The sequence below is a fragment of the Ixodes scapularis genome, unplaced genomic scaffold (assembly GCF_016920785.2).
Source record: "Ixodes scapularis isolate PalLabHiFi unplaced genomic scaffold, ASM1692078v2 PGA_scaffold0__279_contigs__length_252992795, whole genome shotgun sequence".
Taxonomy (NCBI): domain Eukaryota; kingdom Metazoa; phylum Arthropoda; class Arachnida; order Ixodida; family Ixodidae; genus Ixodes; species Ixodes scapularis.
The window spans coordinates 24,929,317-24,945,419 of NW_024609835.1; the positions used below are offsets into that span (position 1 = coordinate 24,929,317).

Below are 16,103 nucleotides of genomic sequence, written 5' to 3' on the forward strand. Positions count from 1 at the left end.
TTGTACATCTAAGACACGTTTAAGACCGCGAAGCTTGCGATTAGAAACTTCAAACATCATGCGAAAACGCAGGAGACAAACAATAATAAATAACATCAAGGTTTCCGCGGCGAATAGAAAGTCATGGAATGACGAAGAAGTTAGCAAGTTGAACATTGCAACGTCCTCTTTTTATTTTGAGATAGTCAGTATACTCCCATCGAAAAAGCGCTCCATTTTATGTTTCCAAGCGTGATAGTTTACAATATATTGAACAGATTGGTGTGTTTTCGAACTTCCATCACAGTGCAATCCTTAAAAGAAAACGTTCAAAATTGCACAGGTGCTTATCGATATTCATAAAAGCCATTACCAATACCAGACGTTTGGGGGAAAAAATGTATCACTACAATGTACTTTGGCTAGATGTCATACAAAATCTCATTGCTATTAACATTACTAATCACGCTCCTGGTCAAAAACTCAATGAATAAATGAATATGTCTGGCTCTCAGATATAGCACATTCAGAAAATAGTGTTCTCTTTGTGCAATATTGGCATCTTAAGTTCGCGCAGCCCTACCACAAAACAATATTAATATGATGTTGTAGTGCAGCAGACAGTTTTTTTGATAAGTCGGTGAATAACCAAACTTCTCAGACGTCCTTTTCTTTCGCTTCTAGAACGCCAGAAACACAGAAGGGACTTCCCGCAACACTACTCATATCCATGTATCTTTCTGATCCTATGCCTAGCATAGGATCAGAAAGCAAAGTTGGAACTTTTGCTAGCATGCCTAGCAAAGGCTCCAACTTTGAGATTCTACTACTAAGGGCCTTGAAGCTTAAGGCGGTGGTGTCTTTTTTATTACTTTAGAATACCAGGTGAAAAAAGTTATTCTATGTTGTTCATTCGTAGAAGGGAAGGCACGAAAGCAAAGTAAAAAAGTTAATATTATTTATTTTTATGTTTTAATATTTTTATATCGCGATTTTTGTACACTAAATAGTGACAAACTTGAGATGTAGTTTAAAAGGCATAGGCTATAGGATGTTGCACTTTGCTTAAACAAAACAATATAAAATGCAAAACCTTTGAAATTCACTACGCCCATAGCGAGACCGAACTGTTTCAATGAACCGACGAAAAGGCGCAATAAACTACGTGGAACCACTCTTAAATGAACAGACAATCCCCGAAGCGAACTCACGTTTCCGCCTGTCCTTGTTCGCCCGAAACCTGAGCAGCAACGGGACGAGGAAGGCGACCGACACAAGTCCAACCGCACAAGCGATGAGAACCACGAGCAGCGGGCTCAGGCTGCCGGGCCAGAGCGGCTCAGTGAGGCTCTGTGACCCTGCCAGGGTCCTGGCCCCTAGCAGGGTCACGGGGCTGCGACCCTTGGCCGTCACCGCGTACAGCCGCAGCGAGAGCCGCGCTCCTCCAGTGAGCCCACTCACGGACCACACGGGCCGCTCGCTCGAGTTGGCACGCAGCACGGTGCGGTTCAGCTCGTCCAGGACATGAAGCACGAACAGGGCCGGCATGCCGCCGTCGTCTCCGGGCTCGCACTCGACGACGAACGCCGTCGCGGTCCGGTTGTGGATGCTGCAGTTGCGCGGACTCTCGGGGTCCCTGGCCGGGCTGATGCTGAACACGCAGGGCTTCCGCTGGGTGCCGACTTGGTTGGTGGCCCAGCAGAGCAGGCGGCCCAGGTCGGCCGGGAGCCGCGGCACGAGCGTGATCTGGCTCGAGTGGCCGGACCAGGTGAAGTTCGTCAAGGTGTCGTTGTTGAGGCGCCAGTGGAAGTTGCTGGCGCCGGGCTGGGCGTCCACTTCGCAGTTCACGCGGACGGGCTGGTTCGAGGCGGCGCCGTACACCTGCTTCTGACCCCGGCGACACACCGGAGCGTCTGCGGGGTGAAAAGGGAAGGAAAGCGGAGTACCTAAATCGTCAATTCTATCTTGTTGTTCTTCTAAGTTCATTGGAAGAAAGGCGCTGAATAGCTCCAGGAAACATTCAAAACGAGTCTTATGCTCCATTTCATCTTAAGACAGACGGGTGCAGACATCACGAGCCATCCTAGCTCAATTCAGCGCTGTGAACATATCACTAGACTACACGCCTCGCGCGTCGCTAGGCCCGTGTTGAAGCCCACATGATACTCACACCGCAGTGGATTGACGTCGGTGGCTCGTAGCGCCCTCTGATGTCTAGGGTAAGTTAAAACAAAGTACACAGTACACATTTTGAAAACTGAATTTGTAACGAAGAACTCGACAATAATAAGCAGAGAATTAACCAAAATGCTGTCTTCGGTCAATAATTCCTTCAAAACCAATAGACTCCGCAGCCTGGATTTAGCTATTATTTTAGAACCCTCCCAACAAACTGCCAAACATCACGACGCAATGCTGAAGACTAGAAGGGTCCTTCTTTCTCTTCCTTACACTGGAAGTTAAGGTGCAGCGTGTTGCTGGTCCCTTCCCCCTGGGAGTTGACGGCGCTGCAGCTGTACGGGCCCTTGTGGTCCAGCTGGATCCTCTGGAGCACCAGAGAGCGGTTGTTGACCAGCACGCCGGCCGTGTGGTTGCTGAACAGCTCCCGCCTGCCGAACCACCAGCGGACCTCCGTCACCGGTGGGTTGGCCTCCACGGCGCATTCGAGGTACACGTCCTGCCCCTCCTGCAGCTGCGAGTGGCGCAGGCTCGTCGCCAGCTTCAGCGTCAGCTTCGGCGCGACTGCGAAGAAGCGTACATTTTGTTAGCCGTGACCGGTAACAGTCATAAGTCTGATCTACATACCCTACTAAGCGATCGCTTGAACACCCTCAGATGCTCCTACGTTTATACACCCCCCGATATACTCGGAACACGAATTGATGCTATTCGCTGCGCAGTCAACGCGACTATGGCATTAGCCTATAGGAAGGCTGACCAAGGAGTTGAGAAGCAAAAAGTATAAACATACGAATCCATGTCTCGCGTGTTTCAAGTTGTCGGCAATTGTAGTTAGGAACAGAATCGGCTGACTCACACATCACCTGCAGCCGGAACTCGGCGAAGATGTCCGAGCCGGGGATCAGGTCGTTGTCGGCGCGGCATCGAATAAGGCGTCCGTGGTGCTTGGCGGTGGGCCTGAGCGCCAGTAGGCTGAGCGTCACGTTGCCGTCGAGCGACTCGTTCTGCTTAGCCCCCGGCAGCGCCGAGTCTCCCAGCAGCCAGGTAATGCGTGAGCGGGGCCGGGAGCCCACGGCTCGGCACGACAGCCAGCCCGTCTTGCCGGCCTCCAGAGGGCGGCTCACGGACTCCACGCTCACCTCCAGCGGACGGACTGCGGAGCGACAAAAAGGAGGCGGCAACGAAATGGGTGATAGCATGAAAATCGTCAAATTACAAGAAAAAAAAAAGTCTATTTGGGTCTTTATATGTGATTTCCGTCCGTTTATTAAGATTTATTTTTGTCCCGTCTCTCGCGAAAGACAAGAGAAACAGCATGTAGTGTCACGGGCCCCTTGATTAGTATTTGAGGTACCCTCTTTATCCATACATTTATTATTTTTACTTCACTCGTTTATTTTCGCCTGCCACACGGAAAAGCGTAATTACGGTTGCTTCGAATGGCGTTCGTGTGAACGGCGAATCAACTGGCCATCTGTCGCGCGTAGAATGTCCTCCGCCAGAAGTGGCGCTGGCTGATTAGCCGATTGTTTAAATGTCGCTCGCAGGAACTGACATGAAATTACGCGTCCGAAAGAGGTAAATTAATACAATCGCCTGCATTTTGGAAGTGCCAAAAAAAGTGCACGGTATAGGTTAGTGTCCAAAAGTCTTAGCCCCCAGTAATAAAAATGGGAAATTACAACCTGAAACCTAATCTCTTGTGAAGAGAAGGGTCGCGCATACAACAAGATTTTTTTCTATTTACATCACTCTTGTCATTGGTGCTGTTCTTGCAGCTTTTAAAACTATGCATTTTTTGCGGTCTTGCACATTAATATGTGCTAAGGGTTCTGAGATACAGTCTTGCAGAAAGCTCAGCCCCCACCGTGTCATGAGGTTAGCATAATCAAATTTGACGGCGCCCATGGAAGAGAGCAGACACTGGTCTATACTTTTGATAAGAAAGCGGTCTATTTTTTTTTAATCTCTTAGCTAAGAACACACACTCTTTTTTAAATTGCTATGTTGAGGCCAAGAAAAGTAGTGGAATATTTCTGCCATTTGCTTTGTGTGTGTGTGAGTGTGTTTGTGTGTTTGTGTGTTTGTGTGTGCGTGTGTGTATGTGTGCGTGTGCGTGCGCGCGTGCGCGGGTCTTTGCGATGGAAAGATAGATGCCAATTTTAGCGATGGTAGTACCGTATTTTCAGGACTGTACTCCGCACCGGGTGCATAGTACGCACAGGTGCTTAGTCGACACAACAATTTTCTCATACACGGCACATCTTGACAAAGGTCTGCTTTCTTAGCCCACAAAAAAAGCTTGCACTATACACAGATCATTATTAACAAACTCTTTCATTTAAAAAAAATCCGTCACGTCTCGTCACAACGAACGATCTTAAAAAACAACATTCCTGTATATCCCCACATGTAGACAGCCCGCACCACTTCAAATATCAAGTTTTAAATCATGTGTAGTCCATGGACGATATTTTGGAAAACGCGGTATCATTATGTTTCAAATTTATTCGGACGAACGCGGCTTCTTTTTTGTTGTTGGTCGAACCTACGAGATAAGCTTCCTATCACACACGTGCACCGCCTGGGTCGATTGAGGTAAACATAATAAACATCATGAGATACGACGAGAATAATTAAAAATAATCTAAGATGCACCGAGTACACACGCGAGCAAGAACCCTCCAACGTCCTTAACGATGACTGCGTTATTCGATTGCAGTGTACCAAAAATGATATTTCTGCAGCCAACAACATAAGAAAAAGATTTGATGGAAGAAAATAAGCTACGTGCGACGTAGATGAAACAAATCAGACGCGTTTTGAACGGACTGGGCACAGTTGTTTTTATTCATGATGTTGGTCACTCAAAGAAAAAGGCATCTCCCGAGAGCCTCGCAGGGGCAAACGATGTTTCGATAACTTTATAAAACTTGCGGCCGTGGGCACTGAACAATCCCACCGCGAGGCACTTGGACTTCCCCAGGATGAAAGCCAAAATCACGGTGAACTTTAAAGCAAAAGTGAATTGTGAAGTTGGATTCAAAGGAAGAATAATGTCGCGGTTGAAGTCAGAGTAACATTTATTTGTGCAGAAAATGTCTTTATATTACATGTATACACGTAACCGTTGTCCAGAAGATCTTGAATAAAACATCTTTAGAGACTGTAACAACGCTAAAGTATAACCCAACCAGAACTGAGCAACCTCAGGGAGTACTCTTGGGTTCCGATGATAATGCAATTAATGCATTGTCCCCTTTGTTCCCTTTTCCAGGGATTATTATTGTAATTCTTGGGTTCCACTCAAATCTAAGTGAGGATCAAATGCGGAAATCGTGTCTAATTTATAATCTGTATGCGGCCCCTCGAACCCAGGGGAACGACAAAAAGCATGAGAATTTTCTGTAAAAAGGAAATGTACAATAATCTGCTCCAATTGGTGAAATTACACTGCAATATTGAAGCTGCTGACTCAATAGCGCGTGTTATTCTGCTTGTCTCGCGGCCGTGATGTTTTTAATCAAATGTGTAAGGAGAGAGGGCAAGATTATTGAAAATAAGTTGTCTTACTTTAATGGGAACAGCAATTATTTGAACGTTGTTTAATCCATTCAGCCGCTGAAAAGAAAAGGCGAAAGATAATGTATCTATAATGGTAATGCCGTTTCAGTGACAAAAAAAGTGGATTTCTTGTTTGTTTGTTTTTTTGCAACTGAAGCGTTTATGACATTGTTGCACAATACTTCCTAACTAAGCATATTAAATTCAAATATTTTTAATTGATGTGCATTGAAGCTGGCCTTAAAGTAACATTTTTCAGCAGGAAATAAAGAACCAGAGATGTAGGAAATTGTCAGCAGAAAAAAGCATCAGAGAAATGTGACCCGCATAAAAAAATATATGCGAGAGGGAAGTGATTCAACCAACGTGACGTCATCAACTCTTGTGACCACGTCACGTGATGTGGATTGGGTGGTTACATGACCTCTCTTTGCTAAATATGCGGGTGATGTCTCGCAGGTCAATTTTCGCGAATTTAGTTGGATTGGTACATTAAGATCCTCGGCGGCCATTGCGATATAGTGAGCGTCGCAGCCACAGCTTTACTCCTATTGGCCGGAATAAGTGACCATGTGGTTATACTGAGAAACGACGGCCTTTTCGTGAATACTTGCATCCTGAGTCACGGCGAATAAGCGGGGGCACCGAGATTAGCAGACCCAAAGACGTACCCTACGTAGCATGCTTTTCTCATTTATGACCAGAGCAGAGCAGTATTTTTTTTCTATTTTTGGAACAAAAAACTGAACAAAAGTTGGTAAAAAATGCAAATAGAGACCTTATCGCTGACGAAATGTGCATGCCAATCTGGCGTTCCTCTTTTCCGATTTTCAACACACGTTTATTATTGCCTACAAACAAGAACGTGCGAAGTTTGCTTCTCCTCGTTTTAACTCTTGTGGCAGAGAAGTACACTTGCCGGTAGAGCTGGAAACCGTCTGCTACGGGTGGCGGACGTTCATTGCGGCCACTGACCATCCACGTCACTGTTCCTGCTGGATTTTGCCAAAACTCCAATTGTAGCTATGCTGACTCTCTATTAGTACATTTAAATTTTTCTGGCCTCCGAAACCGTAATTTCTATTGAATGATGGACATTAAATGCGCCAGGTAATGGTCGCATCACATTCTCTAATCGTTCCAACCTCGAAAAATCTACACCTCATATTAGTCCCACGCAATGTTTATTCAGATCTTGAGCACCATTGAAAGGCTCAACCATGGAAGCAGAATGACGCGGTGCGCATTGAAGAACTTCGGGGTAACAATCCCCCTCACTGACCACATTGGCGAATTTGTTGCATATCTCTCTCTCTCTCTCTCTCTCTCTCTCTCTATATATATATATATATATATATATATATATATATATATATATATATATATATATTTATATATATATAAAGAAAATATTTTGGAGTTTTATTACTGCACTTACGTGCCTTAGTGAAGCGCTACTACGTAATACACGTTAAAAACGCCAGGGTATTACTCACACTACACCAGTAAGTTCGCTCGTCTCCCCCATCATTAAGTTTTAAAAAACGTTTGAGTATTCATTTTTGATTAAAAATTACAGTGGTGTGTCTATAGCAGATTGCTACCTGCAAGTAGAAACCCAGGCAGCACCGAGTTCTGGGCCAAAACTTGGCTTTTGTCTGGGAGTTTAGGGCATTGAAATGCCCGAAGAAGCCAAATAGAGCCAAACCTGACCTTCCTTGGCAACAGTCAGGGTATTTTGGCCCTAATTCGCCAAACAAGTGTCACACTTAGGCTTCAATTTTTGATAGTTCGGCTGTCATTCGGCCCCTTCGGGCCAAAATCGCCACAGATGTGCCAGAGTTAGGCTTACTACCTTGTAGTTCGGTTGACATCTGGCATCTTTGGGCCCAAGTCGCCAAACGAGTGCCAAAGTTAGGCTTAGATTCCCTATAGTTCGGCTGAAATCTGGCAGCTACGGGCCAAAGTTGCCAAACAAGTGCCAGAACTAGGCTTACTGCCTTGAAGTTCGGCTGATGAGGTATTTGATGTACGCGGAGGTCTTCATCTTAATTAAATAGAAATCAAGTTTTATTCGGCTGGCCAGTTTATCTTATTTTGGGTATCTCTTGATTTCTCCAGTACAAAGGTTGGCTGAATGTTTGGACGCGGCTGGACCAGGATTTGCAAACGCAAATTGTGCCGGATGTTGTACTCGCGCGTAGGTACACACGTCAATATCGGGACGCGCCGTGAGACTGGTTCAATATTAAGGCGCGTTCCCACCGGCGATGCGATCTAGTCGCGCGATAACTTTCATCGCAAAAGCAACCATCACGGGCAAAGAGCGACGCGATTTGAGCAGTCGCTTGCTGAGCCGACTTTTTGCGATGCGCTCTAGTCGCGGAGAGGCTGAGCCAATCAATGGCGTTCGGAGCAGGAGTTTTTGAGAAGCGACTCGCCAACGAAGGCGTTGGACACGCTCATCGCGCACGCCAGAGTGACCATCTAATTACTTTTTTTTTTTTTTTTGCGATGCGATTTAGTCGCATCGCGCGACTGAAAACAACCCCGGTGTGACTGCGCCTTTACAGAAAGTGCTGCCATCGTGCTAGCTGTGCATTGCAAAAGCGACCGTTGCTTTGTGTCTCTTGCATTGTGATTGAGCACTGTCAAATCCTAGCGATAAGAAAGAGCGGAAACGACCGGGGCTCCGTGTCGCGGCTTCCGCATCACCATTGGGGAACTAAAATAAAATCCCGGAACTTGTACTTTTTTAGCGTGTTGGTGCTTTTTAAACATTTAGAAAGTGGAGACACCAAAGGGACGATACAGACATGAGAATCTTTCAACTTCAACAACATTTATTTTCGGCTTCAAGCTCAAAGCCCGCCCGCTCCGTTCAAGTACGGGAAAGAAAAATCTTGGGGGAAGGAGAGGAAGCGGAGGAAGTGTACGCGATCCCCCCGTCCTGCGGGGCCAGGTACATCATGAAAACGGGGCGATGCCTCAACGACCGACTCCGAGAACATCAAATGGACGCCGACAGAGCTGCTTCGGATTCTCAGCACCCGATCGTCATTCAAGGGAGAAAATGTCCCGGCTGCGCTCCTAATTTCGCCGGCACGACAGCCATGGGAGTCCACTGCGAGCGAGTCGGGAGCGGATGGCCACAAGCCCGCAAGACATAAGCACCCCTTCCATTTCGCTCTCAAGAAAGGAGATTATCTTTCTGAGGCCCACAATGGAAGCCGTACGCTGACAGACTAGGAAAGGCGCCAAGGTCACCGGCAGAAGCGGCCTTTCCTCTCATGCGTTGTTGATGTCCCTTCGACCTCACCTTTTGCAAATCCTCCCCACCTGCCTTTGTGTCTTCGTGTGGCTGTCAGCGGGCGCGGGAGCCTCTTTAAGCAAATCAAAAGGGTGCAGCGAAACGCGTGATCCGGCGTGACCTCTCTACGTAGGGTGAGTAGGACAAAAACGTTTGGACGAAAATTTGTCACGTGACTCTCCCTGTCACGTTGATGGGATCTCTGGGGCTGCCGTTTTCGCCGTTTGCCTAGTTATAGAAATAGGCGGGCCACGTAGGTCCGGTTTTTGAAATGCGCTCTTCTGTATTCTGTTGCTTTCGTGCGTTGCAGACGCGGCCGTGTTTTTTTCGTCGTAAACGGCCGGAATACGTCAATGCCAATTTTTCGGTAACAGCCATTTTTTTTTCACCGGAGTTCGTGGAATTTTTGTGATGTGTTTGTTGGACACGCTTCGACAAAAACTGCTCTTCGCCGACGACGAGACGTCAGTTGAATGTGCGAAACCTTCTTTCTCGAGTGTGTTTGTGGGGTGCCCTGAGTTGTATCATACATCTATTAAGGATTACATGATATCGCTATTTTATTAGTAAGTACACTGCAAGCATGCGTCTGATAGTAGTCCTTCTTTCCTCTCAATCTCCGCGTTTTTTTTGTGTGATGAGTTTTGCTTGGCATGAGGACAGTGTTAATTCTATTTTATAATTTGCTTTTCGTTTTACAGAGAAGTGTGGCCATTGTAAATATGTCGAGATTACACTGTGTGTAATGATAGTGGTTTAATAAACTCCTGGGAGTGATCGAAAAAATTTGTTTGTCCGTACATGTGATTGGATATGCAACAAATGATATGCAACGTACACATACTTGCACGACATTCGGCCAATACGGAGCAGACGCATTGTAGAGTATTCACACAATACTGCGCGAACGCTAGGCCGGGGCAAAACGTCTGTACGGCAATACCCGCCGGATATCAAACGGTGGTGGAAAACTGGACATTTGAGCGATATTGGAACCGACTTTCGGCCGGTACTGGCACGATACCGCAAAGTATTGCCGTGCTGCTTGGGAACGGAAGTGATGACATCTGACCATCGTGTTCCCAGCGCTTATTTAGTTTAATTCTGTTCTGGGGCGCGTGAAAGAGCACTTATGGACACACCACAGATATTCCAAACTTGGGCAGGCCTCTCAGCTTTCTTTGCCACTTTTGGCACTTATTTTGCACTTTAGTGGGTAGCCAGAGAAGAGCCAAACTTCGGCATGGCCCGCATCGCCAAATTAAGATTTATTGCGGCAGTTATGGCTCAGGTCTGGCACTTACTTTGGCAGAACTGTGGCGCACCAGAGAAAGGCCAAACTTGGTGTGGCCAAAATACCCAAATTAGGCGTTGCTCTGGCAGTTGTGGTTCATGTCTGGCACTTACTTTGGCAGAACTGTGGCGAACCAGAGAAAGGCCAAACTTGGCATGTACGAAATACCCAAATTCGGCGTTTTTTTGGCAGTTATGGCCCAGGTATGGCACCAACTTTGGCGCTCCTCTGGCGTTCCAGAGAAGAGTCAAACTTTGGCATGCCCTAGGATCGCCCAACAATGGCTATAGTTAGGCACCGTACTTTGGCACTGATGATTGCCATGGTGCAAAATCCTAACTGCGCCAAAGTTGGGCCCTTATGTTTGCCAGACCTTTGCCGAAGTCAGGCATTCCTCTGGCGTGCTACCCGGGAAGCGATCCTATAATTCGTTTGTTCATGTGGCCCGTCCCCTAAAAACCAACAACAACAATGCAGTGAGATAATTAAGTGGGAAGCGGTCGGGCTTCTTTCGACTTTCAGGAGAAGCCGGAAGGAAACTTTAAGATAAGCAAAGTTTAAAAGAAGAAAATTTCGGTTCGCTACGCAATCCCCGGTTGTTTAAGTAAGGAACACCCTGTTTAAGGATTTCCCGGCGGGCGCGCTTTAACCAGCTGCCAGGGCCATCTGTGCCGTTATTCAAATATTTTCTTCTCACGGCGAAAATGGTCAGCTAAAACTCGGAATCATCTGCAGCGGGATAAGTTTTTGGTAGAAGAAGGCCCCATAAACACTTCAGCGACAAAACCAGAGTAATTAAGCAAAGAGAGATCAGCAATCCTAAATTACTTAACTGAGTTGGATATATTTTGTTTTTGAAGGAAGGGACAAGTTTTATATTAAATGTCTAGATTTCATTCATTTCTTTGTCTCTTTATTTGTTGTGTTTCTTGAGATGTACTATATACACAAAATATTACCAAAATAATACAACCGCTTAAATAATCTGGCACTTGCAAGAGCATTTTTGTCATCATACAATACCCTGCACATTGTTTTAGAGGCTTTACAAAATTCTGCGATCTTCACAATCGTCCATCTGAACACTTGAGAAGAAAGCACAGAAGTTATTTTATTTTGATGAACCCCTAAGGGGGACATCTCGCAATATTTGTTTCCCAAACTTTGCAACTGAACGCTTTCATGCACTTTATGCTTTAAAAAAAAATCAAAGAAAACCTCTGATGCGGATAAAGAATGCCAGGTGTGCGTCACTTCACCATTTCTTCGACAACTATATTTCGCATTGAGCAACAAATAGAAGAGCGTTGGTTTGTTCGAGAAGCTTTGTGTCTGGCTTTTTTCCTGTGATTCTTCTTGTACATACCATCCGCGTCTTTTGAACAAATAAAAATAACATTCGTCGCAATATCTCAATCAATAAGGGCTCTGTTCTGTGAGCGCACCTGCGTAAGTACGCGTGGTGTTATTTGCACAGTGCGTTCACGGAGTTTGATAAACTAGCGGATACACGTGGTATTTGATGTCGCGTAATTAAGACATTAATTCTAACCCCTAATTGTTTTGGTTGGAGAGCAAAGGCGAAGGGTAAATCAAGATATACAGCCGCAATCGGGCCCTATACCCAGGGAACCCTATACTCAGAGATAAAATGTACCTAAAGAGTTTTGCCAATATAAAACACGATTCATCAAACCGTTAGCGCAATTACAACCATTAGCATGATATAGCCATCATGTTTATAGTGCCAACTAATTTTAAATCAGGCGTAACATTATTCGCATTAGAAAAGAAACCAACACAAGAAGACACGTTGTCAGGCGACAAAAACCCACGTCAGAAAACTGATTCGGCGGGCAGGCTGAGTGGTGCTGGCTGCATACGTTTATTCCGCGACCATAACCTCTGTCATGAGAGAAACAAAAGACAGGTGTGCTGTTTTTCAGTCACCACGAGTTGAGACTGAACACCACAGAGAGAATACGAAGGGGATAAAGCGAAAACTTTCGGTCGACGGCGTTCGCGCTGCCCTCGACGTTAGAACATTGGTTGCTGTACCGCGCGCGAAAAGAACGCTCCACGGGGTAAAGTCGGTAGCACCTAAAAGACAAGTCCTGCGGATCACATCACCGTTGGTGAATCTCTGACCCCCCCTCCCCCCTCCCCCTCCCACTTAGCGGCAGGCACGCTGAGGCTCCACGAAAGCTTTGGGGAGAAGGGAAGAGGGAAGGCGCCGGATTTATTTCGTACGCGGCATTGGTAGAGTTCGTCAGCGGTTCACCCACGATTCGCTTCATGGTGTGTATCTTTGCTAACCTCCAGCTCTAGGGACCTTTCAGCAGAGTAACCAATCGGGTTCAGATCTTTTAGAATCGAATACGTTGTTTCAGCGATGTCCGTAGAATACTATAACTTTTGACTGTAAAAGCTGCTTGCAAAAACAAAACAAAAACAAGAAAAAAACGACGCCGAAAACCGTTACATTTATAGGGAACCATATCAAAGCAAAAACCCTTCAGTACACCAGCAGGATTCGAACTCGCCACCTTGATATTGTGAGCCAAGTGGCTATCCGGGGTCAGCGAGTCGGACAACCGAGATGCGAGCTCATTCGCGCGGAGCGTGAGTGAAGTCGAGCGCTACGCGCCCTTTCCTATCATGTAGCACCATCTAATGGCGTGTGTGAGAAATGAAAGCGAATCTTTGGTTGGCAAAGCCGTTCAGACGCCTTTTTCTTCTTCCCTGGAAGGCATATCGCTCCCTTTGGGCGCACCAGTCTTTGTCAGCATGATCAAGCTTGTATAATGTTTTTTTTTTTTTGTTTCATACCGTCCCCCTTTTTTTTTTTTAGCTCTATCAGAAAATATGTTTATATACGTACGCTGAACTGCCATGGCTGTCTCCTGTTTTTGCATCGCCCATTCTAACCAATCGCCTGAATATATTTTAAATATGTAGGAGAGTTTCTACTTTTATACTGCCATACATGTGCAGCGATCAGTGAAACAACACCCACAAAAAAGACGACAACGTCCCACACAAAGGGATGTCACACGCACACTACTCCAGTACCGAGACGAGAGAGAATGACAGGCGGCATCGGTAAACGGCCCGCTCATCCGCATGCAAACACCACCGAAACTACGAGAACATTCCCAGATGGCAAAGAAGCTACACTATTGTCGTAACTATTGTAAATAAATCATGAAGTAACAAGTCCTTCGTATGAATACTTCTAATTATCAAAATGTTGACAGCTACGTGTATAGACAAGCAAATATTTTCATTTACTTTTTCTGTAGATATATGCACATCTAAGAATTCATAAAAGAAGTCAAAATATCTTGGTCATTTTAACCTCCTAAGCCAAAAACGACGATCACACATATTTAAAAGGGATATTCATCTTACAACTGTGAAGACCTTATCACTATTTGCTGCCCCCGAATTTGCATATTTTTTTCTCGAGAACCGCATATAAACGTGCGCGCACATTGCCTTTCATCGTGTGCTTACAAGTTACGCCAGAATTTTCCTCAGTCTTAAGTATCTGGTCCACTTATCGCAGTCTTCATCGATAATTGCCTTCATTTGTCTTGTCGACGATTCTTGGCTGGACTACTCATTTTTTGTAAGCGCTTTTACGGAGCTAACGAGATATGTCTCTTGCTGTGTGAGAACACCCAAAATAAATTTAAAAAAAAAACAAAAAAAAACACGAGTGTTCGCGTTGACGGAGAAAAAATTGAAACCAGCAGGGATTGAGTGCTTAACTTAATTCGCCGAGGTATGATCGCGACAAAGTCACACCGACAATATCATAAGATTTGTCATCGTTAATACCGGTTGTCATTTATCACTCTTAAGCGCTCAGCCACTTTTTTTTTTTTTATCGACGGCTCTCTTGGAATTACGATTACAGCCTAATGCGCTTCTTCCTTGGGAGATGGGCTTTCGAACGCAAATTGCTTTACTCCGTCCGCATATTGTCACGGGTGGTGAGTCGTGACCAATAAACAAGAAATAAACAGAAATAAATAAACGTTTAATGTGGCGAACTTGTGCCAAAAATAAAGAAGGAAACAGAAGAAAGCAGAGCGTCGCGGGCGTCGAAGTCGGCGTGTCAGCAGAATCGAGCGCTGGGGCGAGACTGACTCGACAAGGTCGCGGGCGACCTCTTATCTAAAGTGCGCCGCTATCCCGAAGATTCGGCGAAAGCGGTTCGAGCGTCGCGTGATCGGGGCGAGAATGAACACGCACTTTCTAGAAAACAAAAGCAGGGATAAATGATAGAAGTTACGTGCGGTACATGAATAAACGGGAACTTTCTGGAGGACCGTAACCGAGCGTTGCTTTCTCAGCCTTGCGCGCGGCATTACTCCCCCCTTTAAAAGTGCATCGCCCCGATGCAGTGTAAAACAAATCAAAATAAAAAAAGAACGATAAACTAAAGAGTCTTTTGGAGCACAAAAGGTCCACAGTCCTATCGAGCGTAGTACGGCTTCAGGCGCACGACGTGGACGACCTCAGGTCGTGGTGGGCGGCGTGACGATGTTCGTGTTCCGTCGGGCATCACCTCGTAGTTCAGCTCGCCGAGGCGACGAAGTACCTTGTATGGTCCAAAGTACCGTTTCAGCAGTTTCTCACTGAGGCCGCGGCGACGGATGGGCGTCCATACCCACACCCTATCTCCGGGCTGGAAGTGGACGTCCCTGCGACGAAGGTTGTAGCGGCCGGCGTCGACGCGTTGCTGGTCTTGAATCAGGAGTCGGGCGAGCTGGCGAACTTCTTCGGCGCGTTGAGCAACCGCCTGGGCGTCGTCGCTCTCGTTGTCAGATGGCTCATGGGGCAGCATGGCGTCCAGCATGGTCGTTACCTTCCGACCATGTACCAGCTGGAAAGGGGTGAATCCAGTGGTCTCTTGAACCGCCGTATTGTAGGCGAACGTGACGTAGGGGAGCACCTCGTCCCACGTCTTGTGCTCTACGTCGACGTACATAGAGATCATATCGGCGATTGTCTTGTTGAGTCGCTCCGTCAGCCCGTTGGTCTGCGGGTGGTACGCAGTTGTACGACGATGGCTGGTGTGACTGAGTCGGAGGATTTCTTGGGTCAGTTGTGCCATGAACGATGATCCGCGATCTGTAATCAGAACTTCTGGAGCGCCGTGCCGGAGGACGATGGACTCAATGAAAAACTTGGCAACTTCCACAGCAGTCCCCGAAGGAAGAGCTTTCGTTTCGGCGTACCGCGTGAGATAATCTGTGGCGACGATGATCCAGCGGTTCCCCGACGTCGAAGGCGGAAAAGGACCAAGTAGATCCATTCCGATCTGCTGGAAGGGTGCAGTTGGAGGAGAAATAGGCTGCAGAAGTCCGGCCGGCCTCGTCGGAGGTTTCTTGCGTCGCTGGCACTCGTGGCATGATCGTGTGTACAGGTGGACGGTCTTGGGGAGCTTGGGCCAGTAATACTTTTCACGAATACGGGCCAGTGTCCGGCTGTATCCGAGGTGTCCGGACGTCGGGTCGTCGTGACATGCTTGAAAGATCTCCCCTCGAAGGTCGGTCGGTATTACCAGCAGCCACGGCGAGTTGTTGTTCCCGAAGTTCTCTTTGTAGAGTACACCTTGCCGAATGGTGAAGGTCGGCACGGCTCGTGAGAAAACACGGGGTACGGTACCGCCGCGCCCTTCCAGGCGCTCGATTAAGGCTCGCAGCTCCGGATCGTCTCGTTGACGTCGTGCCATGTCATCGGTGTTCACTGCCCCTAGAAAGC

General features: G+C 46.7%; 1 protein-coding gene across 1 annotated transcript in view; it reads right to left on the reverse strand.

Moving 5' to 3' along the window:
- The window catches only part of LOC8031304 (neural cell adhesion molecule 1), a 305,705-nt gene that overhangs the window by 25,687 nt on the left and 263,915 nt on the right, over window positions 1–16,103 (reverse strand). Inside the window, exons 5-7 of the mRNA XM_002405008.5 lie at window positions 3,017–3,313; window positions 2,431–2,721; window positions 1,191–1,892 (exon numbers count right to left, since the gene is read on the reverse strand). Of these exons, the coding sequence (XP_002405052.3) occupies window positions 1,191–1,892; window positions 2,431–2,721; window positions 3,017–3,313 (1,290 nt within the window). The remainder of the gene's footprint in view (window positions 1–1,190; window positions 1,893–2,430; window positions 2,722–3,016; window positions 3,314–16,103) is intronic.